Source organism: Fringilla coelebs, assembly GCF_963513975.1.
Source record: "Fringilla coelebs genome assembly, chromosome: 15".
Lineage (NCBI taxonomy): Eukaryota > Metazoa > Chordata > Aves > Passeriformes > Fringillidae > Fringilla > Fringilla coelebs.
This window is the reverse complement of record NC_140041.1, coordinates 3,214,921-3,242,723: the sequence shown is the minus strand read 5'-3', so window position 1 is coordinate 3,242,723 and position 27,803 is coordinate 3,214,921. Positions and strand designations below refer to the sequence as shown.

The following is a 27,803-nucleotide window of genomic DNA, read 5'->3' as shown; positions in this document are numbered from 1 at the left end:
AGGAGTAGAGTCGACTGCCTCCTCTAATTGTGCTCTTAAACCCCCTCTGGGAAATGTTGTGCTCAGCCGGAGCGTGTCTGGGCTGTGCTGACCCATGTTTAGCCGATGCCTGTCACTTCTCATCCACCTTTCCCTTCCACCGCGCTTCTCTGACAGCGCATCCTCTCGCTGCCTCTCCCGCAAGGAGCCGAGGGAGGAGGGGGCTCCGCTCTGCCTCTCTTTTCCACGGAAACACATCCATGACGCGCACTCGGCTGCGCGCAGCCCCCCTCTCCATCTCCGTCGGGGCGTTAAAAAAACAGAGGAAGAAGAGAAGGGGAGGAGAAGCCGCCGCCGGCCGGCGGGACAGCGGCGGCGGGGGGAGCGCAGCCCCCTCCCCCGGTGCCGCCGGTGTCTCCGCGGCCTCTGGGTGGCGCCGCCGCCGCCGCTGCCCGTCTAAGAACCGCGCGGGGCCGGCGCTCCGGTCACAGCGAGCGGCGGCGGCGGGCGCAGCGCTGCGGAGCTGCCGCCGAGCCCCGCACGGCAGCCGGCGGCGCGGCCGGGGGGAGCGGAGCCGCCGCGGAGCCTCCCGCGCCTGCACCGAGTTCGCCGCCGGTGCGCCTCGGTGCCCGATCGCTTCGCGCCGGGAACTTGGGGTGTTTGCTGAAATTCTGGATTATGTTCCTGCTGAGCCGGTCTGCGGGGAGCTGAGCCAGGGGAGGAAGCATGCGGGGCTATTTAATGGTTTTCTGCCTTATTTGCTGCACCGCGGACGGGCAAATAGTGTATTCCATCGCCGAGGAAACAGAGAGTGGAGCGTCTGTTGGGAACATAGCAAAGGATTTAGGAATAGATGCAGCTACACTTTCAGCACGGAAATTTCGCATGATCACCGGTTCAAGTAAGCAATATTTTAATATAAATGCCAGCACAGGGGCTTTGTCTGTTAACGAGCCCATAGACAGAGAGCAGCTTTGTGAGTTAAAGTCTGTCTGTCTTCTGAATTACGAGCTCGTGTTAGAAAACCCTCTAGAGCTTTACAGGATGGAATTCAAAGTCTTGGACATAAATGACAACTCCCCCAGCTTTCCCTTAAGCGAATATCATATAAACATGCCGGAGTTCCTGTCACCTGGGGCAAGGTTTACACTCCCCAACGCCCAAGATCTGGATGAAGGTGCTAACAGTGTCCAGAATTATACTCTGAGCCCTGATGAACATTTCTATTTGGAAATGCAGATTCGTGGGGATGGGAGTAAATATCCTGAATTGGTGCTGAAGAAAGCCTTAGATAGGGAGCAGCAAGCCACTCACAGACTCGTGCTTACAGCCAAAGATGGTGGGAGCCCTCCAAAGTCTGGTGATGTCCCAGTCATTGTGACTGTGCTGGATACCAATGACAATGCACCAGAATTTGAGCACTCGGTCTACAGGGCGAGTATCCTGGAGAACTCCCCCAGCGGCACTTTGGTAGTCCAAGTGCACGCCACGGACTTGGATGAAGGTCCAAATGGAGAGGTCAGGTATTCCTTTAGCAATACAACTTCTGCTGACTTACAGCGAATGTTCTCAATTCACCCACACACTGGGGAGGTGACAGTCAATGGCGTTTTAGCTGTTCAGAGACCCCTTCTCGAGATGCTGATTGAGGCAAGGGATAATGGGGCATTTGGCATGTCCAGCACAGCTAAGCTGCTGGTGGAAATCACAGATGTGAACAATCATGGCCCAGAGATTACTATTACATCCCTTTCCAGTCCCATTCCTGAAGATGCTGTTCCTGGCACAGTGATAGCTCTGCTGAGTATTTTGGATAAGGACCCTGGGGAGAATGGGAAAGTAACCTGCCAGATCTCTGAAAACCTTCCCTTCCAGTTGAAGCCTTCCCTTCAAAACTACTACAGCCTTGTCACCAGTGAGCTTCTGGACCGAGAGCTGATCAGTGAGTACAACATCACCATTACTGCCACGGACTTGGGTTCTCCTCCTCTCACCACTCAGAAGACTGTTTGGGTGCAGATTTCTGACGTGAATGATAACCCCCCTGTCTTCGGTGCTGATGCATTCGATGTGTTTGTGGAGGAGAACAATCCATTTGGTGCTTTTCTCTACCAGGTCTCGGCATCTGACCCTGATATAGGGGAGAATGGACGGGTCTCTTACACGCTCAGGAATTCCACAGTTGCAGGCAGTGCCCTGACCAGCTTTTTGTCTATGAACTTGGCCAATGGGAGCATCTATGCAAAATGTGCCTTTGATTTTGAGCAGCTTAGGAGCTTCCATTTCCAAGTGGAAGCCACGGACAACGGGTCACCAGCCTTGAGTGCTGCCGCAACAGTGAATGTTTACATCTCAGACCAGAATGACAATGCCCCGGCCATCCTGTACCCCACCAGCCAGAATGGCTCGGTAGCTGTGGAAGTTGTGCCCCGCCTGGCTGATGAGGACTACCTGGTGACCAAAGTGGTGGCAGATGACGAGGACAACGCGCAGAACGCCTGGCTTTCCTACCACCTCGCCCACGCCTCCGACTCCACCCTGTTCCAGCTGTCGCCGCACACCGGCGAGCTGCGCACCACGCGCTCCATGCGCTCCACCGACTTCCTCAAGCACAAGGTGGTGGTGGTGGTGCGGGACCACGGGGATCCGCCGCTCTCCTCCACCGTCACCGTGGGCATCCTGCTGGCCGACACCCTGCCCCAGGCCCTGCCCGACTTCGACGACAGCGGGGAGCCACCTCCGCTGCTCAACGCCACCAACATCTACTTGATCGTTTCCCTCGCCTGTGTCTCGTTCATCTTCGCGGCGTTCATCTTCTTCCTCGCCGTCGTCCGGCTCTGCTGCCGCCGGACTTGCTGCTGCAGCGGCTGCTGCTGCCCAGCTGAGGACTATAAGAAATATTGCTACAGTGTGCACATGCTCCCCAGCTCCCACCTCCCGCCGGACATGCTGGAGGTCACCAGTGTGGGTAAACTCACTCACACCTACTTGTACACGGCATCTGTAGGTCTCGGGCCTGGTAACAGCAGCATCCCCAATGGAGATGCTGGGAATGTTCCCAGTGGCTCAAGGTTACAAGTGCCAGGACCCTGCATCCAAGTGCAGCAGGTCCAAAGTGACCGCTTGAGCGCTGTCCTCGTGGTAAGTGCTTCTTCCTTTCACTTGTGTTCTTGGCCTCGTGCCTGCACTAGGCTGCTCTGTGCAGAACATACTGAGGGCGTTTGCAGGAAAACAGCCATCAATTCACGGCACCTGGAGGAAATTTCAGTTTCTTTTATGTATTTCCTAAAGCCAAGAATCTCTTTGGCTGAAATATTGCCAGGGGATGACAAAAGAGATTTTTTAAACATTAAGGACTTTCAGACACAACTGAGGGTAAAGGTGTAAGTGAAAACAAAATACCTTGCAAGCCAAGCCATTGTCATCAGAGAGCTCAGTAGGGGCATGATACAAGTCCATGCAAGTTTCTAATCAATGGGTGGTTCTAAGATACACTGTATGGAGTGTGTGATTTCATTTTTTAAATTTTTTTTTACCCCAGCCCTGACATTCCTGAGATTTTTTTTATTGAAGGGGAATAGTTTGTTGAGCCAAGATTTGGTTTGCAATGCCTAAGGTGACTCTAGGGTGGAATAGCTGTAATTCCATAGCCAGCACTTCTTTAGGAAATGTGACTTGGAGTGCTCATCTCATTTTCCAAGCAATCCATAGGTTTTGTGAATCTAAAACAATTCTCTTCCAGGCCTCTGACCAAGCTGGTTTCTTCTCAGTAGTGTGATGAGTGATTTTGCATGAGAAAATATCTTCCTGTGGTCACAGTGTAGGGCCACATGGTGGGCTGTGTCTACAGACCTAATCTGCTGGGTGTTGCTGCACTACTTGTCCAAGATTCAGTTGTCTTATATCTATTTTTAATAGGTCCTGTGAGTCATCTTTATATTTTTATGAAGTTTTGAGATGTTTTGCCTGCAGACTGTCAAATTCCTTGGTGTGCATAGCAGTAACCCACCACTGCTGGGTCTGTGCAGGCCAGTGCTCTGTGTCTGGTGGGAGCTGCTCCAGATGTTTCCAAGGGAAATGTAAGAACTCAGGTTAGACAGACATGGTGCAATCTGCTTTCTGCTCTTGTCCTTTATTCTAGTTTGCAAATATTAGAGGCTGTCCTAAATCTGTAGCCATTATATTTATTTTCACCTTTGAAATCTTTATTGTACCTTTGAGTAGATGTAAATGCCCAACTCCTTTTTGAACCTTGATGTAAGGGTAGCATCAATAACTTCTTTGGACAATCAAATATACATCCAACTATATAACATTTTGGTTTATAACTCTTGAATTTCCAAGCAGTGGATTTTGGTAAGCTTTCCCTCCTAGATAAGTTCCAAATTTGCTCTTCATAATGCAATTAGCTCATCATACCTTTCCTTTTTTATGTGTTGACCAGATTTGATTTACACATGATGGTTTTTCTAGTATTTAATCAGACATAATTAGATTCAGATTCTGTTCTCTGTAGTAGCAGAGGGTTGCAGATGTTGTGGGTTTCTCACTGTTCAAAGAGGGGTGGAATACCTAGGGCTTGCAAAAGATGAAGAGTTGATGTCCTTCCTGAAGAAACTGTAGAGCCTAGGAAAATAGAAGTGGTCAGTATGTAAAGAATCTGTACCTAATGCATTGGATACTTTGGGAATATCGTGGTTTATTTGAGCATCTGAAAAACAAAAAAAGTTGAGTTAGGACCTTTGTAATGGGGAGGTGAAAAGTGTTTTGGCAATATCTTGACTCAGAAGGTGTCTGTAGGAGCCCTGACAGTGTCTGGGGGGTGTAACTTTGGTTGGATAATAGTTCATAACTGCAAAACTAATAATAGTGATGATATATATATAACAACAACAAAAACCCAAACAAAACCCCTTAAAAAACTGTCACAACTCATTTCTTTGTTCCAGTTGGGCAAGATCTGGAAACTCAGGTTACCAACACGTTTAAGAACCAATAATAACAAAAATGTCCAAGGATCCCTAATGTCCATAACCAGAGCATTGCATCTTGCTGTATTTCAGCCATTCAGGTGAATTTTAAAACTTGTAACATGAGCCCCCTTTTTGCACCTTTTGGTAGTGGGCAAAATAAATCCCAGATGTCATCTTTGGCAATTTTATTTCCTTGGCTTCTAATACTCAGTGATGGGCAACCATAGATATGGCTTATGTGGAAAGTCCAAAGGCTTTACATTCATTGAGCTGAGTAGGAGAGAAGAGGCAGAGACTGCAAAAATCCATCTACCCTTGAAACCAAAATCATGCTTATTAATATGGTTTTTATTAATTTGGTGCTGATTATTCCAGTGGCATTTGAGCTGTAGAATTAACTATAAATATATATATATATATAAAGTTAATATAATATATATAATAGATACTATATATAAAATATCTAATACATAATATATGATCTATTATATATAATAGATATTTGATAATATATAATATGTGTATAAAGTGTGTGTGTGTATGTATGTATATGTGTGTATATATATATATATATATATATATATATATATATTTATATATAAAGCTTATGCACACACACACACACATATATGTATGTATGTACCATTAGAAATTTCAGTTAAGAATTAAAAAATATAAACCTACATGACCCTTTGAGCTTTTAAGGAGGAGTGATTGTATTTCTCCTTAGGAATATAAATGCAACAAAAAGAAAGCAACAAATATTTAAAAGGTATTAGGAGCAACTTCATAGTTATCATTCAAAGCACTGAAAAGTATTTAAAAATTACAATTTTAGCAGAACTTAAATAGACCTGATTTTTATTTTGCTGGGTTTTTTTTTAATTGAGAAGGTGATTACAATTTTCAGTACATATAGGATAGAAAAAGGGCTGCATATATGAAAATTTATTGAATTTCCAGAAATTGGATGTATTTCCAAAATTCAGGTTGATTTCTTTACTCCTGTTGCTTTTGCTGCTGAATTCAACAATAGCCTTGAATGTTTTTACGCATGCAGACGCATGAGACCCATTTGTGCTTTTATGTTTTCTATTTGGGTTAGAGCTATGGATAGCTCTGGGTATGGCCATGAGAGCAGTAGAGTAAACTGTAATTGCATCTTTTCCAGTGTTTTGTTGTGTCTTTCTGCAGCATGGCATAAATGGCAGCTAAGTGAAGCTGCTGTGCTGTGTGAGAGACAAAGGCAGGAGTGATTACTAAAGTAAGCAGTGGTTCCCTGGCTGATTTCTGGGATTGTCATGTAGCCATGGATTGCTCCAGTCCTTTTGTTTGCTTGTGTTGGCCATTGTGCTGCACAAAAGGCCTGTGAGATGTTTCTACATTCAGAGCACAGTGACCTCTCCATGACTTGGCATTGGATATTTAGGTTACACCCAAAAATAGACGCAAACCTTGCAATGGAGAATTTTTCTCGCTCAGCTGTAATGGGAGTGGAATAATTTTGCACAACATGGCATGCATTTCCTGTGACAAAAATGGATCCACTTCCATTGAGACAGGCTGGCAGTTGAGGCTGAACTGCTGCAGGCTAAGCATCAGTGGCTTCCTCACACAAGTGAAGAGCAGATGTGTGTCAAGCCCTCCCTGTGGCTCATTCTGATGGGAACAGCACAGCAAGTGTAAGAGTGAAGCACCTTCCCAATTCCTCCTGTCAGGGCTAAGAACAACCTGTCCAGAACCAGCAGTCTCGTGTCCATGTTACAAGAATTCAGTTTTTAGGGAGATTTCTTGGCTATCTCTTGGGGTCAGGCCTAGGAAATTCTAGAAGGAGCCGTGATCAAAGAAAATTCACCAAGGGAAAGTGCCTCCTTCTAACCCTGACTTCTGACTTTTCTTGTCTGGTGCCTGCCTTGGAGTGTTATTTTTGGAGGTAGGGGAAGGGAGAGTGACAGGAGGGCTTGAGGGGATGTGGAGAGTAATATGATTGTATTTGGAGATGGATAAGGGGAAGGGAAGGATGGGTTTGAATGGTGACATGGGCTGAGGAAGGGTAATCCTTTTGTGAAAGCATAACACAAGAAAACTCCATTTAGATCAAGCCCAGTCCTTTCCTGTATCGGTCACAATTTAATCTTAAATATTTAAATTCAAACATTTACATTTTAATTGTAAAAATAATAATTTTAATTACAAAATTCATTAGACTGTACCCATTATTCCTATTGGAAAGTAATTCCTCTAAGGCATTGAAATGCTCTTCTGACATCGTGCCAACTGTTCTTTGCTGTGAGTTTGTAGACTTTTGATTTTGTGCCAGCAATTCCCTTTTACTATGAGTAGTTCTTTCCCTCTTTGCATCTTGCTTGATCCATGGCTTAGAAAGCAATCTTTTCTTATCCCTTGTTTTACCAAGCTAAACAAGTTGATCTTTTTCAGTCTTTTTTCCTATGGTCACCTCTGCACTTATCTGGTTATGCTGATATTCCTTCTCAGCATCAGTTTTTAATTTTTGGATATGTATTTCTTGCTTTTCTTGCAAATATGTGATATATTTCAGAGAAAGGACTTCTTATGTAGACAGGAATATTTCCTTGCCCAGGTCATAGGGAACACATCTTGGTTTCCTCTTGGGAGGCCAATTACCTCCTCCACAGTTTTAATAAGTGGATTAATCATTCACATAGGTATTACTGCAGAAGTTCTTTGGGGGTACAGGTGCATGGGTAAAAGTTAATTCCCATTATGGTTCTGCCTAAATTTTTATATATATAAATGCTGGATGTTTGAGCCTTAGATGTTAAAAAGTCTTAGTCAGCTGCTCAGATAATTCTGTTCATCTTTGGTTTATATATATATATATATATATATATATATATATATAATGTATGTGTGTGTGTGTGTGTGTGTCTATGTTTAGACAAAGCCTACAGACAGCACTGAGAGCAAATGAATGACCTTCCTCTTGACAGATATCCAGATTTTGAAGTGAATGATTCCATATGATTGTCTTCTGGAACTGTTGTTAGAATAGCCCAACTCTTAAACTTTCAGTGCTGCACTGTATTCAAAGTTTCACTAAAATCAGAATAGATGAGATGAATTTCAGTTTGTTTATATTGAAGAGAATTGAAAACCAATCCAGCAAATTGTTGTCTTTGATAAATCTATGACTATTTTCCTTCCTTTTCAGTGTACCTTGATTTCCCTTTTAGTCCTTCCTCCAAATTTATGTCCAAACAAACAGGTAATTGGCTTGTGGTCACAGAGGCTGGATTTCACCATCTTAAATTAATATCTACAGCTGTTTTTCTTCAATGAGATTATTCTATTTCAGACTTGACAGGTTTATATTAACCCCCCCCCAAAAAAAAAAAAAAAACTAAGCCAAAACAAATTCTCTTCACTCCTCTGTTTTTGTTTATCAGTTCTTTCAGAAATCTGTGTTGGAAATCAGGTAGTGGGGAATTGAGGATTTTTGACTCTCAGCTTTTTGGTTCTTCCTTGGTGACAGCAATTTCTTTTCCCTTCAGTGACTTGTCACATATTCAATATCACACTCAAGGTACTGAAAACAGAGGAAAATACAGATTAATAATAATAAAATGGGATGGTGGCTCTAGGGGATCATTGGTCCATGTGTGCCATATTTTTGTACCAATGCCTTGTGCATCCTCTGCTTCCCACTGCAGACAAGCTGCTGGGTTTTAGTGTGGCTCAATATAACTGTGGTAATTTCTGGGGTTACAGCTTGCTTGTTTCCAAATAACAAAAGGAGTTGCTAAAGATTATTGAAAATCACAATTAATCAAAAAAAATGGTGACAAAATCCAGCACCCAGACTAAAAAGGGGGCAAGCAGGCACATGGGAATTAAGGTGTTTAATTGAGAATTTGTAAGGCAAAGAATAAACTGGGCAATAGCTCAAAGATTTGGTGCTATCAGAGGCATTTGGAGAATAAAAGCAAATTTGACCAATAAGGCAACTGGAAGTTAAATATCATAGAAAGAAGGTTTGAAGCCTCTAGTCTTTGAGCAGTCTCTCTAAGGAAAATGAACATATTTTTGTTCTTTGGATTCTTTCTTCTGCAAAGGAATGATTTTAATATTTGATCTCTTAGTTCCTCCATCTCCCCCATGACTGGTCCCAGTCTGATGGGTCTTGACACTGTTTTTAGTGGCTTTTTACTTCTTTCTTACTCTGCAAAAGTCAAACATCTTTGCCCCACCAGCCTGCAAAATCAAAGTTTATGATGTTCCCTCACAAAACCCGAAGGAGCTGATTCCAAAAGGTTCTGTGGTGTTGCTTCTCAACCTTTTCCAATTCCTTTGTTGGGGTCAGAAGCAAGGGAGCAGGGAAGCCTTACAGCTGAGTGGGCTTTTCATCTTTTGAACTACACAGCTCTTTGCTCTGTGTCTTGGGAACCTGTTTTAGACAGCTTTTAGTTCTGCTTTGTAGCCAAAAGTTATGTGGAGTTTGGTGCTTTATCCTTATGGATAAAGCAGTTTTCAGTAGATGATATTAATTTGCAGGATTGTGATCATACTTGTAGCGTGAAGACATTTAAATGAAAGCTTGAATTCAGATTTTCAGCTTTGTGATTTCAATAAAAGACAGATGTGGAGCCACTGGAACAGGCCAGGGGTGGATCTCTGGGATAGCAAAGGGTCTGAAGCATTCCTCATGTGTGGAAGGACAGAGAGCTGGGACTTTTTAGTGAAGTGAAGAGAAAAGAGAAGAGAAGAGAAGAGAAGAGAAGAGAAGAGAAGAGAAGAGAAGAGAAGAGAAGAGAAGAGAAGAGAAGAGAAGAGAAGAGAAGAGAAGAGAAGAGAAGAGAAGAGAAGAGAAGAGAAGAGAAGAGAAGAGAAGAGAAGAGAAGAGAAGAGAAGAGAAGAGAAGAGAGGCAGGGGGGCTGGGTGGATCTCATACTGTGTGAAAATAGAGCCAGGCTCTTTGCAAGGGTGCCCAGTGAGAAGAAAAAAGGAGGATGCTCTGTCTAAGCTAAAGTAATTTGTTTTGTTGCTTGGGGTTTTTCCCACTGTGAGGATGCTGAGCACTGGCACAGGTTGCCCAGGGAGATTGTGAAGTCTTCATCCTTGCAGATATCCCAAAGCCATCTGGACAGGGTCCCAGACAGCCTGCTGGGCTGATCCTGCTTAGGAAGTGGGGCTGGACCAGCCAATCTGCAGAGATCCCTTCCAAGCTCAGCCAGTCTGGGATTCTGTCCTGAATGGAGAAGTCCACTCAGTTTTCTTCTTTGTAGAATACTAATCTTGTGGAATATGGCCTGTGTCAATTCTATGATTTATCCATCTATTCATCCCAGTGAATCCTTCTCTTGCTTGGATTTTATTGTTGTGTGTGTGTTTGGTGTTGGTTTTTATTGAGCAATCACAAATATCCTGAAGATAATCAATCTCTAAAGCTATTTATTTTCAATGTCATATTGGCTGGAAGGAGTTTGGGTGGAAAAAGGAAGTGATTTTTTTCCCTGCAGTCAGAGGAGATATAACTGCTACCTTATCTCACCTTTTTGGGGCTGGTGAAGTAAAATCACCCCAGCAAATGACTTGTGCAGTCCAAGTTGCCAGCTGGAATAGCTTCAAAGGATCTGGGGTTGTTGGTTTAGGACTGCAATTTGCACTTTCATCTTTGTTTTAATCGTATTATATATTTGTCTAGGGATTAGAATTAGCAAGTTCCTATATTCTCTTATACAACACTGCACTTCTCTGCAAGGCATTTCACCTCTTGAATGCCTCTCACCTTATTTAAAATAACTAAAGGAAAAATTAACCTGAGCTAATACAGAACATGGAAAGATGCCAGCTTGATCATGGTCAGAATAGAGCTGCAGAATACAAATGTGCACTGAAAAATAGGATCACTTTGGGGATCTTAGCCTGGTGGGGCCCTGTACCACTGTCATGTTTCATGGAAAAAGGTTTTCTTCCCTCAACCTGCTCAAAGAGGATCCAGATGCTTTTGAATAAAATCCAAACCCATCAAGCTGTCAACATACTATGAATTAATAGCTCATCACCAAGTGTTCATCTTCTGTTTTGTTTGTATTCTCATCTAGGAGAGGAGGAAAATTTGGTTAATAGAGGTAATTGAGGTTCCTGGAAAACTTGTAAAACTGACAATATTGGATTAAACTTGATTGGGTGGGGAAAAAAATGAAACATAATGTCTGGCCAAGTCATTTAAAAAGCTAAAGATGAGTTGAAATGTCCCTACTCCCTCCTAACAATTTCTGTAGAACAGAGATCATGTTAGAACAGAAGTAGAACAAGGATGGAGTTACAATGGCTACAATTCTGCTGTAGGCTTTTACCCTCTCTGAAAATGCTGACACATTTTTTCTCCTTTGTAAAAAAATATATTGGCTCTAAATTAATCAGAGTCTTGGTGTATTTTATGTGTGCAGTCTGGAAAATCTCCATAATTTGTGGCCATTCCAAGCACATTAACCATCTCAAACAAATGTATATTGCATTATCTCATAACTTATTACATCTCTGTACCCAGGGTTTCCAGTCACCTCAAAGGTACCAGAATTATTCTATTTATCAACTTTAATGCTGTATATTTAGACTGTTCCAAGTTTATATTTGGCTACTGCTAATGCTCAAGCCAGGTTTGCTTCCAATAAAGGTGGTGAAATTTTATATATAAAAGTGTTCTGCCTGAAAACCACTTTTTAGTTACTATTATAAATAGTGATGAGTCACTTAATATCATACATTTTTAATGCAGTAATAATTCTTCCAAAAGGATTGTTTTTCTAAATACTTTAACAGAGGAATAATGGACCAGCAGCAATTCCTGTCAGCGGTAGCATCTTGTATCCAAAGATCCAATCTAAATTTGCTTCCAGGACCAAATCTATATTTATAGATCTGTTTATATATATTTATATATATATTTATGAATCTGTTTATAGATTTAGAGAATATTTTGTTTAAACCAAAGGATAGGTTAGTGTGCCATCTGAAGAGAACTCCCACCTCAGTAACAGATGAAAGGAAGTTCAACAGTATGAGCAGCTTTAAAATTGTTCTATTTTATTTAACAAAAACAATTGCAGTTGGTGGTCTTGGAGCCATAGACTTGTGTATTTTCAGCTCTGTCCACTGATGAATGAAGAAAACCTTTTCAGCATTTTAGGCTGTGTTCATACCATTACTTCCTACAAAAATGGTCTGAGGAACCCTGTCCTCACAGGAGCCCTCAGGTGTCTCAGGGTGGTGATGGGTGGGACCTGGGCATTACCTGTCAGACAGGTCTGACTGCACACTTTGGTTATTTCTCACACTGGTTACTCCCAGCCCCAGTGTCCAGCCTGGCCTTGGGCACTGCCAGGGATCCAGGGGCAGCCCCAGCTGCTCTGGGCACCCTGTGCCAGGGCCTGCCCACCCTGCCAGGGAACAATTCCTCATTCCCAATATCCCATCCATCCCTGACCCTGGCAGTGGGAGCCATTCCCCCTTGCTCTGTAACTCCATTCTCTTGCACAGTCTCTCCCCATTTTCCTTTTAGACTCCTGCAGGTGCTGGAAGGCCACAGTGAGGTCACCCTGAAGCTTTTCTTCTCCAGGCTGAGCAATCCCAATTCTCTCAGCCTTTCCTCATAGGAGAGGTGCTCCATCCAGGAGCAGGGAGGGCATCCCTCCATCCCTCCATCCTTCCATCCCTCCATCCCTCCATCCCTCCATCCTTCCATCCCTCCATCCTTCCATCCCTCCATCCTTCCATCCCTCCATCCTTCCATCCTTCCATCCTTCCATCCTTCCATCCTTCCATCCTTCCATCCTTCCATCCCTCCATCCCTCCATCCTTCCATCCCTCCATCCCTCCATCCCTCCATCCCTCCATCCTTCCATCCTTCCCCTGCCCTGGGCACTGCTGAGGGCACACCCTGAGTGCTGTGCCCAGCTCTGGCCCCTCAGGCTGGGAAGGACCTTGGGACACTGAGCACATCCAGAGGGGACAGCGGGGCTGGAGAGGGGCTGGGAACACAAACCCTGAGAGGAACCCCTGAGGGAGCTGGGGGTGCTCAGCCTGGAGAAAAGGAGACTCAGGGGTGCCCTCATCACTCTCACAGCTCCTGAAAGGTGCCTGTGCTCAGCTGGGCTGGGCTCTTTCTGCAGCAGCACTGACACAACCAGAGCACACAGCCTCGAGCTGCACCAAGGGAAATTCAGGTTGGACATCAGGAAAAAGTTTTTCACAGAAAGGGTGATAAAGTTCTGGAATGTTCTGCCTGGGGAGGTGGTGGAGTCCCCATCCCTGGGAGTGTTTAACAAAGCCTGGATGTGGCACTGGGGGACAGGCTTTGGTTGAACTGTTGGGGCTGAGTTAGACTCAATGATCTTTAAGGTCTCTTCCAACCTGGGGATTCTGTGATTCTGTGAATCCCTCTGATCAGTTTGGTGGCCTCCTCTGGGCTCACTCCAACAGGTCCTTGACCTTCCTGTACAGGGCACCTGAGGGCTGGAGGCAGCTCTGCAGCTGGGGTCTCCCCAGAGCCAAGAAGAGAGGCACAATCCCTTCCTGTGACCTGCTGCCCACACTGCTTTTGATGTGCAATGTGTCTGATCTTTCCTTTCAACGTCTTGCTGGAGGATGTTTTGGAAAAAGGACTTGGTATTTGTTGTGAAGTGGTCTTTGTGTCATGCTTGATAGCCATTAAGAGCTGCTAAGGTTGGCTGAGTTACAAACTTTTGAGAAATTATTGTTCACTCTACTTGGTAGAGCTGGAAAGCTCAGCTGCCTCTGAGTCCTGCCAGCAGAGAGCCCTGATCCAGCCAAGAGCTGGCAGGACCTTCTGATAATTGCAGTTGTATGATTGTGGCGCAGACCAAAATTGAGCCTGGGACTGGAACTGAGGACAGGGGAGTTGGAGGAAAAAAAAAATCCAAAAAGGAACAGAGAGCCCAGGAGCAGGGTGCAGGGAATAGGAGGGTCCCTAATTTCAGCACAAAGGTTTAGAAATGTGAGTTCTGCACATGGGTGCTGTTGGAGGCAGCACCTTGTGTGTGGCAGCCTGTCTCACAGTGTCCCTAAAAGAATATTCAAGGAGTGTAAGAAACTAAGAGAAGAAAATAAGTATCAAAGATGAGCATAAATAGCTTAACTAATTGCAAGATGCAACAGGATAGTAATTAAACAGATGTATCACAATGGAAGATAATAGATAAAATATTTTGTACCTCAGAAATCGAATAGCTATTTTCTTCTGCTACTTTTACCTGAAGATGGTTTGTTCAGAGAGATTCTAGCAAGGCTGAAGATTGTACAGGCCTCTGTATTTCAGCACAATAAAAAGACCAGAAAATAACTCATCAGTGTTAAAATTTGGCAGAGTTCCCATTGTGGGTGAATTTAAGTGCCAGAATTCTTGAATGAAGGATTAAAGGAGAACTGAAAGTCTTTGTGAAAATGCAATGTCAAGGCTGTTCCCAGTGTGTGTACAGCAGAAAGACACCTCTGGTGCTCATGGTTGAAAGATGAAGTACCCAGATGACAGCAATATGCATTGGTTGTACCTCCCTGTCTTTCAAAACCTCTTTTTTTCCTCTGCTTTTATTTTGTCCTCCCCTATGCTTGTCTCTTTTTCCTTACCTTCTCCTGAGGTCAAGTTCCTACCCTCAGAAATGTTTTCACCTTTCACTCTGATTTAAAATCCATAAACCCTGAGAGAGGGACCAGACCCAGTCTGCTGTTCTGACTGAACCAGCAGACAGAACCACGCTGCTTTTTGTGTTCCTATAAACCCTGACTTGGACTGCCTCTCTTTCCACAGAAATGCTCCCCTGACCTCCATGGGAATGGCCTGGGGGGATATGTCAGTGAGCTGGATTTGAAGGACTCTAAACTCTGTCTTTAACCACTATTCAGAGTGATAAAGAAGCCCAGGAGGTACACTGGTGCAGCTGAACATTAGTTTAGTTTTTCCTAACCACGTGGTAGTTGATATTCCAAATGCACAACCCTAAAATCTGTCTCCAAAGAGCACAGTTTGCATGGAATACCAAATGCAAGGAGTCATGCTGAGACACTGCAGCTTTATCTGCTTGTGGAGGACAATGTTTTGATTAGTACAAGGAGAGGGGATTGATTTCAGAGGGTACATTTGATATCATCATCCCTGCTTATCACTCAGAGTCTCGCGCGTCCTGCTGTGGTTTCTCCGTTCCACCATGGGAGGAATTTGCTGAGCTCAGCTGAGCTGTTAAAAGCTGGAAGCCTGGTGTCATTTGAGGTGTTCCAGGGCCAGCAGATGTGTTCTGTAAGCTTGGGAGATCTGTGCCCTTGTGGGAGGAGCAGCTGAGGACCAGGCAGGATACCCTGTCCTCTGCATCTGTCTGCACCAGGAACTGCTACAAACAGCCTGGGTTTCCCTCAGAACACAAAAATGTTTGGCTTTGCCACGTGTGCAAAGGTAATTCTGTATGAACACTACAGCACTAATTCATGCTGAACACCAGATGCAGTCCAGCTTTCAAAGGAATATTTCATTAGGTCAATCACTCTGATCTGTTCAGTCAGAACTCTCATGCTCAAGGAAACAAATATTGAAGTCTTACTAAATTCAAGCCATAAATATTTTGTGTCAACGTGGTTTTAAGAATTCCAAAGGGAAGTTTGAGAACAGATTTACTTAATGTTTACTTAAAAATCCCCAAACACTTATCTCCCTTCAGCACCTAGTGCAAACAATAAATTATACATGTGCATATGGACCTTATTGCTTGAGAATACCCGAGGATCCTTTGCAGCAGTGCTTTAAACCTTGCTGTGGCCATTTGAGCCCAGATATTGCTGACATCTTAGGAACCAAATCAGATACTTGCCAAAAATCATGAAGTCCCTGGTGTAACAGTGAGCAGAACCCAGCTCCCCTGACTTCCTGCTTTTAAGGTGTGTGATCAATTTCCTCTGCCTCCACCTCGCTTTTGTCTTCTCTTGATTTCTAAAGCCCCAGTTTAGCTCCAGGGTAGTTTTTTTTCCTTCTTGTTACTGCATGAGTGGCACTGCTTCTCAAGCCTTCCTCTGAGCTTCTGAACATCATCTGCCCCACCTCATATGTTGCACCTCCCTTTTTCATTGCTCCCTTTTCCAAGAGCTCTCAGAAGCCACAAATCAGGGGTGGGTTTGTTGCACTGGTGAATCTGACAGAGCTGTCCCAGCAGTGCTGAAGCTGGGCATACAGGTCCTGAACTGGACAGCTGTGATCAGTGGCTTTCCACCCCCACCTTAATCCCTTGGCCACTGTTCCACCCTGAGGTGTGCCTGTCAGCCTGCACAGCCCTGCATCATTTCATGCCCTGCAGCCAAATCCTGTTTTAATAGAGTGTTTGGCAATACAGTTCTTGCATTTCCTAAAATCTGTTCACTGCTGCCTCACTCCCTGCCTCTGTGCCCATCCAGGGCATGAGTGCAGAGATGTTGCTGACTCTCCCATCTCATCTCCCCCCTGCTCTGCTCCTTGCACCCCTCCAGCTGCCTGCAGCTGGTCCTGCTCTCCAGCAGCAACAGCAGCAGTGGTGCTGGAGACTGAGGGATGCTGAGGAAGGATGCTGGTGTCTGTGTGTAGGTAGGGAAGTGCACTTGGAGCAGAGCCCTCATTCAGCTGTGCCTCATCCCTTCCCTGAAGGCTCTCTGGGTTGTAAAAACCATTATTGCTTTTTCTCCTCTGAGCCCCTCCACACAGTGTTGTCTGTGGTTTTGTTTTAATTTGGTTTCTCACAGCATCTTCTGGCATCAGCCTCATCCTTTCAGACTGAACTCTTACCCCTCTCTAGGTCTCTGCAAACTGAGTCTTGCACAGAAGAATCTGGAATTATTGTGCAGAAAATCAGGATTACAGAAGCAAGTGTAAGATCTTGTGGCAGGGAAAAGTGATTTCATTCTGCAAATCCCTGAAGTTTCCCACTCTCACTCATTTTCTTACTAGGTTTTGGACACTCACACCCACATAGTCCCAGGCATCAGTGCCTGGTGGTCACTGGTGAGCAGGATCACTTGTGTGCAGTGCTTTGGGACAAGGGACATTGGCTGTCATGGCTCACAGCCTCGTTTGTTGTGACAAGAGTCTGATCTGGGGCCTGTCACTGATGCCCATTAGCAATGGGTTCTGTCTGGGATCTTTTCCATCATTGTTTCCTTTCACCTTGCATAGTCTTAAGTAAAATTCTTTCATTTCACTGTTCTCTTGTATTCCCCACTGTGCATCTTAAAGCTTCAGTTCTCTTCTCCATCTTCTTTAAACATTATTTTAGGTAATTTTCCTCCTCTTCATTCATTTGGATTAAAACCTCATACAGGGTCCTCTGTAGCAATTAATGCATTGTTTTCCTCTTATTCCTTGTTTTGTATTTTCTTTGTGTGCTTGAACATTTGCACACACTTAGGGTCATACTGCCTTTATATTAATCCTAAATAAATTTTTTTTGCAACTCTTTGCATGCAAAAAGAAAGAAAGTAAATGGGTGCAAGTAATGGATTAAAGACAGGAAAAATTCACATTAGTTACACATAATGAATTCAAACTACTGATAAAGTGTTCACAAGAAAGGAGGGAGCTAAATTGTTGCTGGGCTTTTTTTTTTTTTTTTTTTTTGCAGAGAATTATTATCAGATTATTTTGGCACATTATCAGGTACTACTTGGAAGTGCACAGCTGGAATCCAATCCACTGTGCTGTTCTGATAACCTTATTAAATGTGACTGAGATTGAAAAGTGCAGTAAAGGCCATAAAATGGCTGGAATATAGATTCCAAGTCAACAGGAAGAAAAAAAAAAAAAGAAAAAACCAAGCTTTGGTGTGATTTAAGAGAGAGTTGGGAGCAAGCAGGGTGTGGAATTTCACCATGTGCCAGCACCCTGCAGAGAAACACAAATATAAACCAAAATCATTTAGCAGAAAGTGTAAGTCAGGGTCAAATGCTGCTCCTGGTTCTGCTGAGTAAGGAAATCAATGGGATGTGTCCTGAGGTCAGATAATATCAGCAGAATCTGCAGTATTAACATTTTGTCCATCATATATGTGGCTATAGGTTATAAATAGTCCCAGAACAGCACAGTTTGGGCAGAAGGATTTTTTTTGTAATAGGATTTGAAGTAAAAATCTTCTAAGCTCAGAAATGCCTGCTGAGAATTAGCAAATAAAATGAAATATTTTCCTGCCCTACTTTCCTTGCTTAGCCATTCATGTGCAGACACATGAAATACAGAAAGATGTGGAGCAGAGTACTGGTCTTATTAAAAAATCCTCACATATTCAGTGTGTTTTATGGAGTCTGTACTCTAATCCCCTCCTGCCTCCTTTATGGCTCTCAGCTGCTCTTTAAAATAGTTGAAGGGGTTGAATTTTCTATCTGGCTGCATGAGATGTGGCACATGTATCAGAGCTGCAGGAGAAAGTGCAGCTGCAAGGGGGGTAAGAGTAGAGGGCTCCTGGCTGTTTGCCCCGGTTGCTCAGCAAAGCCTTTCCCATTTGTGCTAAAAGCTGGGTGGGTTCTGTGGTGGAGATTTTCCCCAAGGGGAGAAAAGAGGGGAAGAGGAGACTGAGGGCAGATCTCATGGCAGTCCACAATTTCCTCATGGGGGGCAGGCACTGCTCTCTGCTCTCTGGGGAGCAGTGGAGGGCAGGTTTAGGTAAATTTTCTTCACCCAGGGGGTGGTTGGGCACTGGAATAGGCACCAAACCTGCCAGGGTTCAAGGAGGGTTTGGACAACTCTCAGGCACAGGGTGGGATTGTTGGGGTGCCCTGTGCAGGGCCAGGAGCTGAACTTCAAAGATCCTTCTGGGTCAGCTCAGGATGTTCTGTGGTTCTCTTTGTCCTTGGGGTCAAGTTTCTTCCTTCCCACCACAGAGAGATTTGCAAATCTAAACAATGACCAATCATCAGCCCATGAAAGGCTGGAAGAGGTGCAGAGGTTCACTCCACACCATATCTGGCTGGTCTGTTGTGGCAGCTGTGGTGAAAACACCCTGTACCCAACCTGTGTTTGTGCTGGTGAACTCAGGAAGCCCAGAGCACATCTTCATTGTTCCTCTGGCTGCTCATCCATTCTGCAGCAGGGAATGTCCATCATATATCGACAGCTCTGCCTTGGTGGTGGCTGAGCCTCTGGCTGCAGACAGCTTGGGACTTCTGTCTGACTACACCAGCCACAGGTAGAGCTCATGACCTGCTTCGCTTCTATGTTTCAAAAAGCAGAGCTGTAATGGTTGAATTTCCTGGCAAAGCTGACATTGACTTTGTCCAACATCAAGAAAAGAGCAATCAAGCAGTTAATTCTAAAACATAACCTTGAAAGGGAAACTCATCACTACACTTTTAAGTCTGATTAAGTAGAACTTGTATTAATTTGAGAAATTTAGGGCAGCTCTGTACAACTCAGTATGAGAGCATTTTGGGTCTGATTTTAAATTGAGGAAATCTGCCCATCACTTCTGTGCTGCTTTACATATTTAACTTCAGGAGCAAGTTGTAGCTGGGTGCTGTGTGAGAATATCCTGGTGGTTTCAAACAGGCCCTTGGAGCTCAGAGCTAACCTCCCATTCAGCTTTGGAGTGGAGATGTGGAGAGAGTAGGAAGAAATTCTTCCCAGTGAGCCTGGAGAGGCCCTGGCACAGGGTGCCCAGAGCAGCTGAGGCTGCCCCTGGATCTCTGGAAATATCCAAGGTCAGGCTGGACAGGGCTTGGAGCAGCCTGGGATGGGGGAAGGTGTCCCTGCTTATGGCAGGGGCTGGAATTGGAAGAACTTTAAAGCCCCTTCCAACTCAAACCATTGTAAGTGTGACAGAGAAAGAAAGGACTAGAAAAAATTCTGAGCAACATGAACACAGCTTAGACACATCCATTGCATGATCCAACCATCTTCCAGCTGTGCACCTCAGCTTCCTACTTGTGTCTTGGACTGCCTGGGGTGGCTGCAGTGAATGTGTATTGAAAGGAATTCCTGTCTAGGGAATAAGCACAAAGCACTTAAATCACATTTAAATTGTCACATGGGACTGAAGTTGCATGTGGGTGTGCTTTGGTGAGAGAATGCACCTGTATTCCAGCCCAGTTAGAGGTTAATGGCTGGTGCTTTGAAAATAGCAGGAGGCAGAGTGGCAGCAGGTGAGTCTGGGCTGGGCTCTCTCTCCCTCTCCCAGTGAAAGTTCTGCAACATTTTAGAGGTGTTAAGGATGGATTAGGCAGGCTTGTAAAAGGAAGTTGCAGTGAAAGCATCTCTGAATAACAAAAGCATGAGTTAACTGTTCAGTACAAGGGGTAATCCTGTTAGTACCTTAGCAGGGCAGCTGCTGAGGAAAGGAGATTTTCACATTGTTGTTTAGTGTCTCTAAATGGAATATGGTTGCCCAAATACAGGTCTCAATAAATTAGACATTGAAATCAAAATTTAAGATATGCTTTTATGACTTAAATTTACCATTCTATTGCTTGATGTACTTCCATGAACCAAGAGAATTCATGGAGATGTTATTAGGAAATGGAACAAACCAGGAAAAGTCATTAGTGAGCAGGAGAGCAAGAAAGAAAAGTGCAAATGAAGGTGGAGAAAACTCCAACCTCCCAAAAAGCAAAATCTGATCCAGCACGAGGTGTGCAGGTTACAGTTAGGGCATTGACAGTCAATACTGCCAACAGACTCAAAGGCAAACTCAGGTCATCACTAAAACAGTGTGGTTTCAAGGAACTGCCAGTTCCTTGTTAGATCCAAACCAGGCAGATTCTAAGAGACACTTTGGGAGTGGGCAGGGAGTATAAACAAAGCTAATAGATGTAACCCAGCATGTGTTTCCAAGAGAGGGAATCCACAGTGCTTGGGTCTTTGTACAGTCTTTAATAATACAAACCTGATCTCTTTTCCCTATTAAAGAGAGCCACTGCCAGACTCTAAAGAAAATGCCTTTGGTCTTTCTCAGCAGTGAAGAAGGTGACTGTTCCTCATATTACTCCTTGCCTGTACTTTTGATTCTTGCCCTCTATTTTTATACCTAGGCTCCATTTCCATTGGTTCTGTGCCACTGTTTGGTGCTTAGCTTCCTACTTTATCTGAATTGTGTAGACAAAAATGAGGGGAAAGGAGACCTCAGCATACCTTATCAGCATCATTTTGGAACAGAGTGTATTTCTTGTATAGCCACAAGGACAATGCAAAGCTCCTAGGATGCTGAGGGGAGAGAAACATGGAAAATTAATACAAAGGGAGAAAGTGAGTGGGCATCCTGTGGCTTATGATGAAGGCCCTTAGGGAACTGAGCACAGGAGTGGTCTTTAAAACAGAAAACCAAATTGAGTCTTCAGTTTCCAGGCAAATGCTCACTCATTTATGAATTCATATGTACACATTCAATGAAACATCCAGAGAAATTTCAGGAGCTGCCTCATAACCTTATCCCAGAACTCAAACTCTAAAGAGGGACATGTGAATAAAAGTATGGAGGAGCACAACAGTAGCTAGAGCTGAAAAACAAATTAAATTTTAATCACCTGGAAGAAACTTGTTTGACTCTGGTGTGTCTCACAAGTTCACTGAGGTGAAATTTAATGGTGGCTGATTGAGCTGGAGAATCTCAGCCTGCATGGCCAAGTGGCAAAGACTCTGTCTCCAAAGAGAGACAATGGTGATAAAGGGAAAAGACCAACCAAAACCTTCCAGAAAATATTTGGCAGTAGAAGTAACACTTCCAGGCTTGGTGGTGACTTTAGAAAGGTGAAAGTTGTTTTGTTGGTGTCCACATTGTTGATGTTCTTCCATTTAGAATGGCACAGCGTGTGACGTGCAATAAATTACAAAAGTATTTTCAAGTCATCAGAAAAATATAGCAGAAGACAAACAGAATGAGTCAGACATATCCATCCTTAAAATTGACTAGAAGTGAGAAATGATTGAATGTACTCTGGTGAGCAGAAGAAAGGGAATTTTTTTCTATGTATCTTTGTGGTTTATCTCAATTGAAATTTCTAGCACCAACCCCCCTCCATACCCCAACCCCAATTTCTTTACAAGACATTTTCTAGAACAAGCAAGTAACATTATTGCAAAGAAATTGTGACCTAAATACAAACAGGATTTTTCCTGGCTGTTTAGCAGCCTTGGTTCCCATAACAGCAATGTTTTAAATAGCCTGGCTTCAGATGCTTGTGATACAAAAAGAAATTCTCACCAGTTAGATTCCTACCAATGGGAAAGTGGATTTAAGGAAAGCCATGAAAGAACAGAGCCAATCCAGCTGAGCAATTTGGCACAGGGTCTGTCTATTTCAAACATGGGAGAGACATGTTCCAAATGAAAAGATGACTTGTCAACAAGTAATTCAAGTGTGGAAGATGACTGGGGCATAGGAGTGAAGAAATCAAGTGTAGAAATAAGCAGCTCCCATTCCCTCAGGGAGGCATTTTGCAGCATTTTTAGGAAAAGTGGGAATCCCACATCCCCAAGGAAGTCCATACAGAATGCAGACCTTCATGGTGCCATATCTCCAGGCAGGGTCTGCCTGCTCAGACAGTCCTTGGGGCATGGGAAGGCACCAGAAAAACCCTGCAGAGTCTCCTTCAGAGAACAGCTGAGGGGTCCTCACTGAATTGTGCAAGGTTGCAGAGGATTGCAGGAGTCCTAAGAACATGAAAGATGGGCCTGAACTGAAGAAGTAGCAAGAGTCCCCCTTAAATTACCAAAATATTTTTTTCCATAGACTTCATAAGTACCCATGGACTAGAAGATGGTGCTCACAGGAAAAAACTGTGTGTAAGGAAGTGCACAAACTCATCATTCCCTTACAATTTATTGGTAATGTTTTCCACTCTGGTTGATGTAATCTGGCCTATGACAGATGGATGTTCCTTTCTCTGGACTTGATTTAATTCTAAGTAAGGCAGACAAACTGCAGGCACCAAATACAAGCAGGCACATAGAGGAAATTGAAGGGTTTTTTTTCTGGAGAATGACACAAATTACCTGTTTGTTAATGGCTAAACTATGGATTTTGTGGACTTGTCTCCATATTTTTTGCACACAGTTGTATCAGTAGGCTGAAACCATGTCTGTTTTTATTCAGTACTCAAGCAATCTCATTGCTACTAAAAATCTGTGTGCTGTGGGGTCATTGCTACTAAAAATCTGTGTGCTGTGGGGTACATGCAGAAATCTGGAGTCCAGTGCTTGGAGCTTAGAAAGGACACTGAGGCATTGAATCAAATGTTTAAGGGATAGGAGGTACTGAAAGTGAAATTATTTACAAAGAAGTGAAATGTCTTTTCAGATGTCAAAACACCTGGAAGTTCTTCAGTTCACATGTTGTACTTCCACATTTTCCTGGTCTCTAGTATGTCTTTCTCCTTTTGGTGTATGACACTCAGAGCCAGAGGAAGGACTTTGCCTGGTGTTCTGCAGTGAAGCAAATTGAACACAAATTTATTGCTGCCCAAGCATGTTTATGAGATCCTTGTTACAACTTCATAGAAAAAAAAATTACTTGTATAAGTGTGATTTGAAATGGATGAACTTTTCAAGGGCCTGAATACCTACAGAGGTGTATCTGTATAAAATTGTGTCATTACCAAGAGAAAAAATCTGCACAGACATGTTTCTGTGGCTGCTACTAATTCAGGAATATCTATATCTAGAACAGTTTCAAGGAAGATTTGCAGGGAAATGTGAGGATTTTCCACACTGAAATAGTTACATTACAGTGCCTGCTGGCGTATATATGTATCAATGCATCACTATCTTGAGATATACTTGGTTTTCTTGTGCAGGACTTGATAAAATCAGTATTCTTTGCTCCACCTGTATGTTTGTATTTGTGCTATTTAATTTAGCCAAGTTAATTAAAGCAGGGCAGTTTTTGTGTGTCAGCAAATAGCAGAGGCCTGTGTATATAGATCCTGCAGACAGGCGGTACCCAACCACTCCAGGGGTTATCAGCTTTATCAGCTGGGTTTGCTGCAGGGATGAATTGTGATTCTATTGCTCAGGTGCATTGTTCTGAACTCAATGGGTGCATTTTTTTTTAATGAGGTTTGAAGGTGTTTCAAAATTTTAATGCTTATATGAAATTTCAAGAAATTACTGAAAAGGAAAACTCTGGGGGAAAAGAAACTAGGAAGCCCCTAAACCTTGATTCAATTGAAACTGAAATTACATTTTTCTGTGCCTCAATTTTTGTCTATTATTAAATCAATATTACTACAGACCAGATCCTGAAGTGTTTTGTCAATTGAAGTTTCTCCTGAATTAAAATCACAACCTGCAGGACTGACTCAGCATTAACACCAAAGCTGAGAGAAATAACTAAAATTATTATGACCATTGATGAATTCTATATAGATTTAAAAGGACCTGGGGACCATTTAATCAGAACAGAACACATTTTGGTATATCACTTATCCACTCTGTACTCAGCATTAACTTCATAAAGCAAGCTTTTTGAGAAAGACTGTGACATTTGTGCAGTGCTACTGTAAATAAGCCAAGCTATAGTATCAATTTATACAATGATTATCAGAGTCATATTTTATTGGTGCTGTTAAACTTACAAAAAAGGCAAGAAGTCAGGCAATCTTATATTTTACTATTCTAAAAGTAGGAGAAAAAATTTCTAAGAACTTGAGGTTGAGATATAAGTTTGGGGGGAATGAATATATTATGGAATATGTGTATTATCTGTTCAGTTTTATGTTCTGTGGGGTTTTGCAAAACTCGGGCTGTGCACAGTCTCAGCTGCACACTGAGACACAGGGTGAGAGAAAACATGAACCCAGGCAATGTGTAAACAGTGAGGGGGGCAGGACTGGGGGCTCATCATCCTTTCCTTGTTGAAATACACTCGAGCAGAGCCTGAATGTCTGTCCCAGGTGACTAACTCACTGAGGGCCAGACACAGTGTGACAGGTTCCTTGCTGGTATTAAACCCCCCTGGGGGTGTTTCATTCACAGAGAGTAAAATCAGCTTGTGCTAGAAAGCTGTGACCTACAGAGATGAGATTGATCCTCCACCACCTCCCAGCCATGGGCATTGTCCATCTCCTGGAGAGTTTGCCTTGTCATTCTCTTTAAGGCAGGGCCTCAGATGTTGCCAGTGTTGCTGGAGCTTTTCACCTTTTATTGCTGTTCTGGGTGTTTGTTAGAGGGCTCTGGGCGTGAACAGCTGGAGGTGTGGGGCAGAGGGGATCTCTGGACTGTCTGGTGAAATCACTGTGGGATTTTTGGAAAACTGAGGGCGTCTCTCTTCAGCCTTCTGTCTTACATGGTGGCTGTGAGTTGGATTGACACATGGCTGTAGAGTCCATGTGTTAGTGCTGCTATAACTTTTATTTTTCTGCATTCAGCAGGGTATTGGGTTCTTTGATGGCTGGGGGTTTCTTCTGTTTTGCTTAGTGGGGCTTTGTTGTTTGGCACCTTTTTTTTTTGGTGAGACTGTCAAGATATTTTGTTCTGAACCCGTGAATATTGTGATCTTGAAGGTGGGTACCTAGCCAAAAAATTGAAGTTAATTTTTTTCTAAGTGTTTGGCTCCTGGCAACTGGTTGAAATGGGCAATTTTCCAGTTGTTCGAGGCATTTGGCATCTCTAGCTGCTCTTGTTGGTCGGTACAGACCTACATTTATCCTACTTAAAAATAAAAACAGGGTTGGGTGGTGTCCTGGGGTGACAGGACACCTCCTTCAAAGGTTTTCTCCCAAATTTGCACTAAGCCAGGACAGGTGAGTTGACAGCAGTAATTGCAGATACTGGACACATCAGAATATATCTGAGGAAAAATATTTGAGACACAAAAATGGGCTGAGAATAAAAGAACCATCAGCTAAAATGGAATAATGTTGTCTCTTCTGGTAGAGGTGGGCACAGATAAAAGCTGATAGATTGGTAGCAGTTCTAAGTGGTGCTGAGTCAGAGTGAGGGCAGTTGTGCTCTGAGGTTTGTGCATCAGATGTGTTTGAGTAAAAACATTAGAGATTTACAGTGTTCTCATGGTGAGGGGGGCCCAGGCCAACACAGGGCAATGAAAGAGGTTTTAGCTGAATGTTGGGGTCACCGTCCCCTTGACAGAGCAGCCCAGTCCAGAGAGGATTTTTTGGATGTTCCAAAAGTGTTTATGGGGAAAGAAAGGGGGGGAAAAATCAACAGGGAAAGAAACACTTGTAGGGAAAGAGCTCCTGAATTGGGTAGTAGGTGCCACATAGCTGCACCTACCTGGAGGACGATAGCCTATGGTTTGTCTCATTATATCTCTCACCTTACTGACTTAGGTGGTTTAGTTTATTGTCTTTGCTGGGACTTTTGACATTGGGGTAAAACTCATTGCAGGTGCGGCATCTCCACCCCCACTGCTGAGTTCGTTCGTTTTCATGACTGTTTTTTGTCAGTCCTCTGTCACAAGGGGAGAGGAGGAAAAAACTCGAACTGGAAAACAGATCGTGTTCCACCTCCTTTGCAGCTGCACCTGATCACCTTGAGCCTGTGTATTGCATTGGATGAGAAACTGAGGCTCGGCTTAAATGCTCGTAACTCATGGGTGTGACTTGCAGAATTCTCTCAGCCGAGCAGAGCTGGCAAGCGGCTCAGGGGTGCCCATAGAGGTTGGGCAGGGGGATGGTGCTGCAGCAAGGATGAATCTCCGAGGGAGCAGAGGGGCAGGTCTCCAAGAAAGAGGTCGTCAAACCCACTGCAGCAGCACACAAACGGCACCAGACCTGGCTGGAAGCCCATTTTTTTTCGGAGCTCTGCGCTGATTCAACCCTCTCGAGCGGACGTACTTCAGCGCTGCAGCAGCGGGTCCACGAGCGAGCGCCGCTCTCAGCTCCCCCAGCCGCCTCCCCGCGCCCCCGGAGCTTCAGCAGCGAAGCCGGGGCGGGGACGAGGAGCGGCGGGGACGGCGCGGGAGCCGCGCCCCTCCAGGCTCGGCGGCCACCGGCGCCGGGGGTCCCGGAGCTCCGGGGGCCGCAACACGTGGGCGCGGGCGGCGGGGCCGGGCGGGGCGCGGGGGCGGCGCCCGCCGTGCCGCTGTTCCCGGCCCAGGTGCTGAACCGGCGCCAGCCGCGGCTTAGCGTCCACCCCCGCCTCCTCCCGCGCAGCAGCTGGAGCACGAGAAAGCGGATCCGGCGAGTCCCGGTCCCTCCTCCTTCCTCCTCCTCATCCTCCCGAGAGCCGCCGGAGGGAGAGAGGTCGGAGCCGCCGCTTCGCGCAGCCGGCGAGCATGGAGCGGGCGGCGGCGGGGCCGGGGGCGGCCGGCGGCTCCTGCTGCTCGCCGCTCGCATGAGGCGGCCGGGCGGCGGCGGGGAGTGAGGCCGGGCCGGGGCCGGGCTCGGCGGCTCCGGGCTCCGGCTGCTCCCGTGGGCACCCCCCGCCCCGGCCATGGCGGCGGTGCTGGGCCCGCTGCTGCTGCTGGGGCTGTGCGCCGGGCGGGCGGCGGGCGGGCAGCTCCGCTACTCGGTGCGGGAGGAGCTGCCGCACGGCGCCTTCGTGGGCAGCGTGGCGAGCGACCTGGGCGTGGATCCGCGGCGGCTGGCGGCCAGGGGAGCGCGGATCACCTCGGGCAGCGGCCGGCAGTACCTGGAGTTGGAGCTGGGCCGCGGGGCGCTGCTGGTGCGGGAGCGCATGGACCGAGAGGCGCTCTGCGAGCTGAGCCCCTCCTGCTTCCTCAGCCTGGAGCTGGTCATCGAGCAGCCCATCGAGGTGCACAACGTGGAGGTGGAGGTGCTGGACATCAATGACAACGCGCCGCGGTTCCCCCGCCAGGATTACCGGCTGGAGATCAGTGAGTCTGCCGTGCCCGGGGCCCGTTTCCACATCGAGAGCGCCCAGGACCCTGATGTGGGCAC

At 45.0% G+C, this 27,803-nt stretch overlaps 2 protein-coding genes across 3 annotated transcripts in view; both read left to right on the top strand.

Moving 5' to 3' along the window:
• LOC311159428 (protocadherin alpha-2-like) overlaps positions 1–27,803 on the top strand; it is a 91,739-nt gene that overhangs the window by 14,556 nt on the left and 49,380 nt on the right. The gene's annotated exons all lie outside the window — the stretch shown is intronic.
• LOC311159448 (protocadherin alpha-C1-like) lies at positions 706–27,267 on the top strand (the record flags this gene model as incomplete). The annotated part of the gene is made up of 3 exons (XM_084215543.1): positions 706–3,120; positions 26,420–26,486; positions 26,744–27,267. The coding sequence occupies 3 exons, from the start codon at positions 706–708 to the stop codon at positions 27,265–27,267; spliced, it is 3,006 nt and encodes a 1,001-aa protein (XP_084071669.1).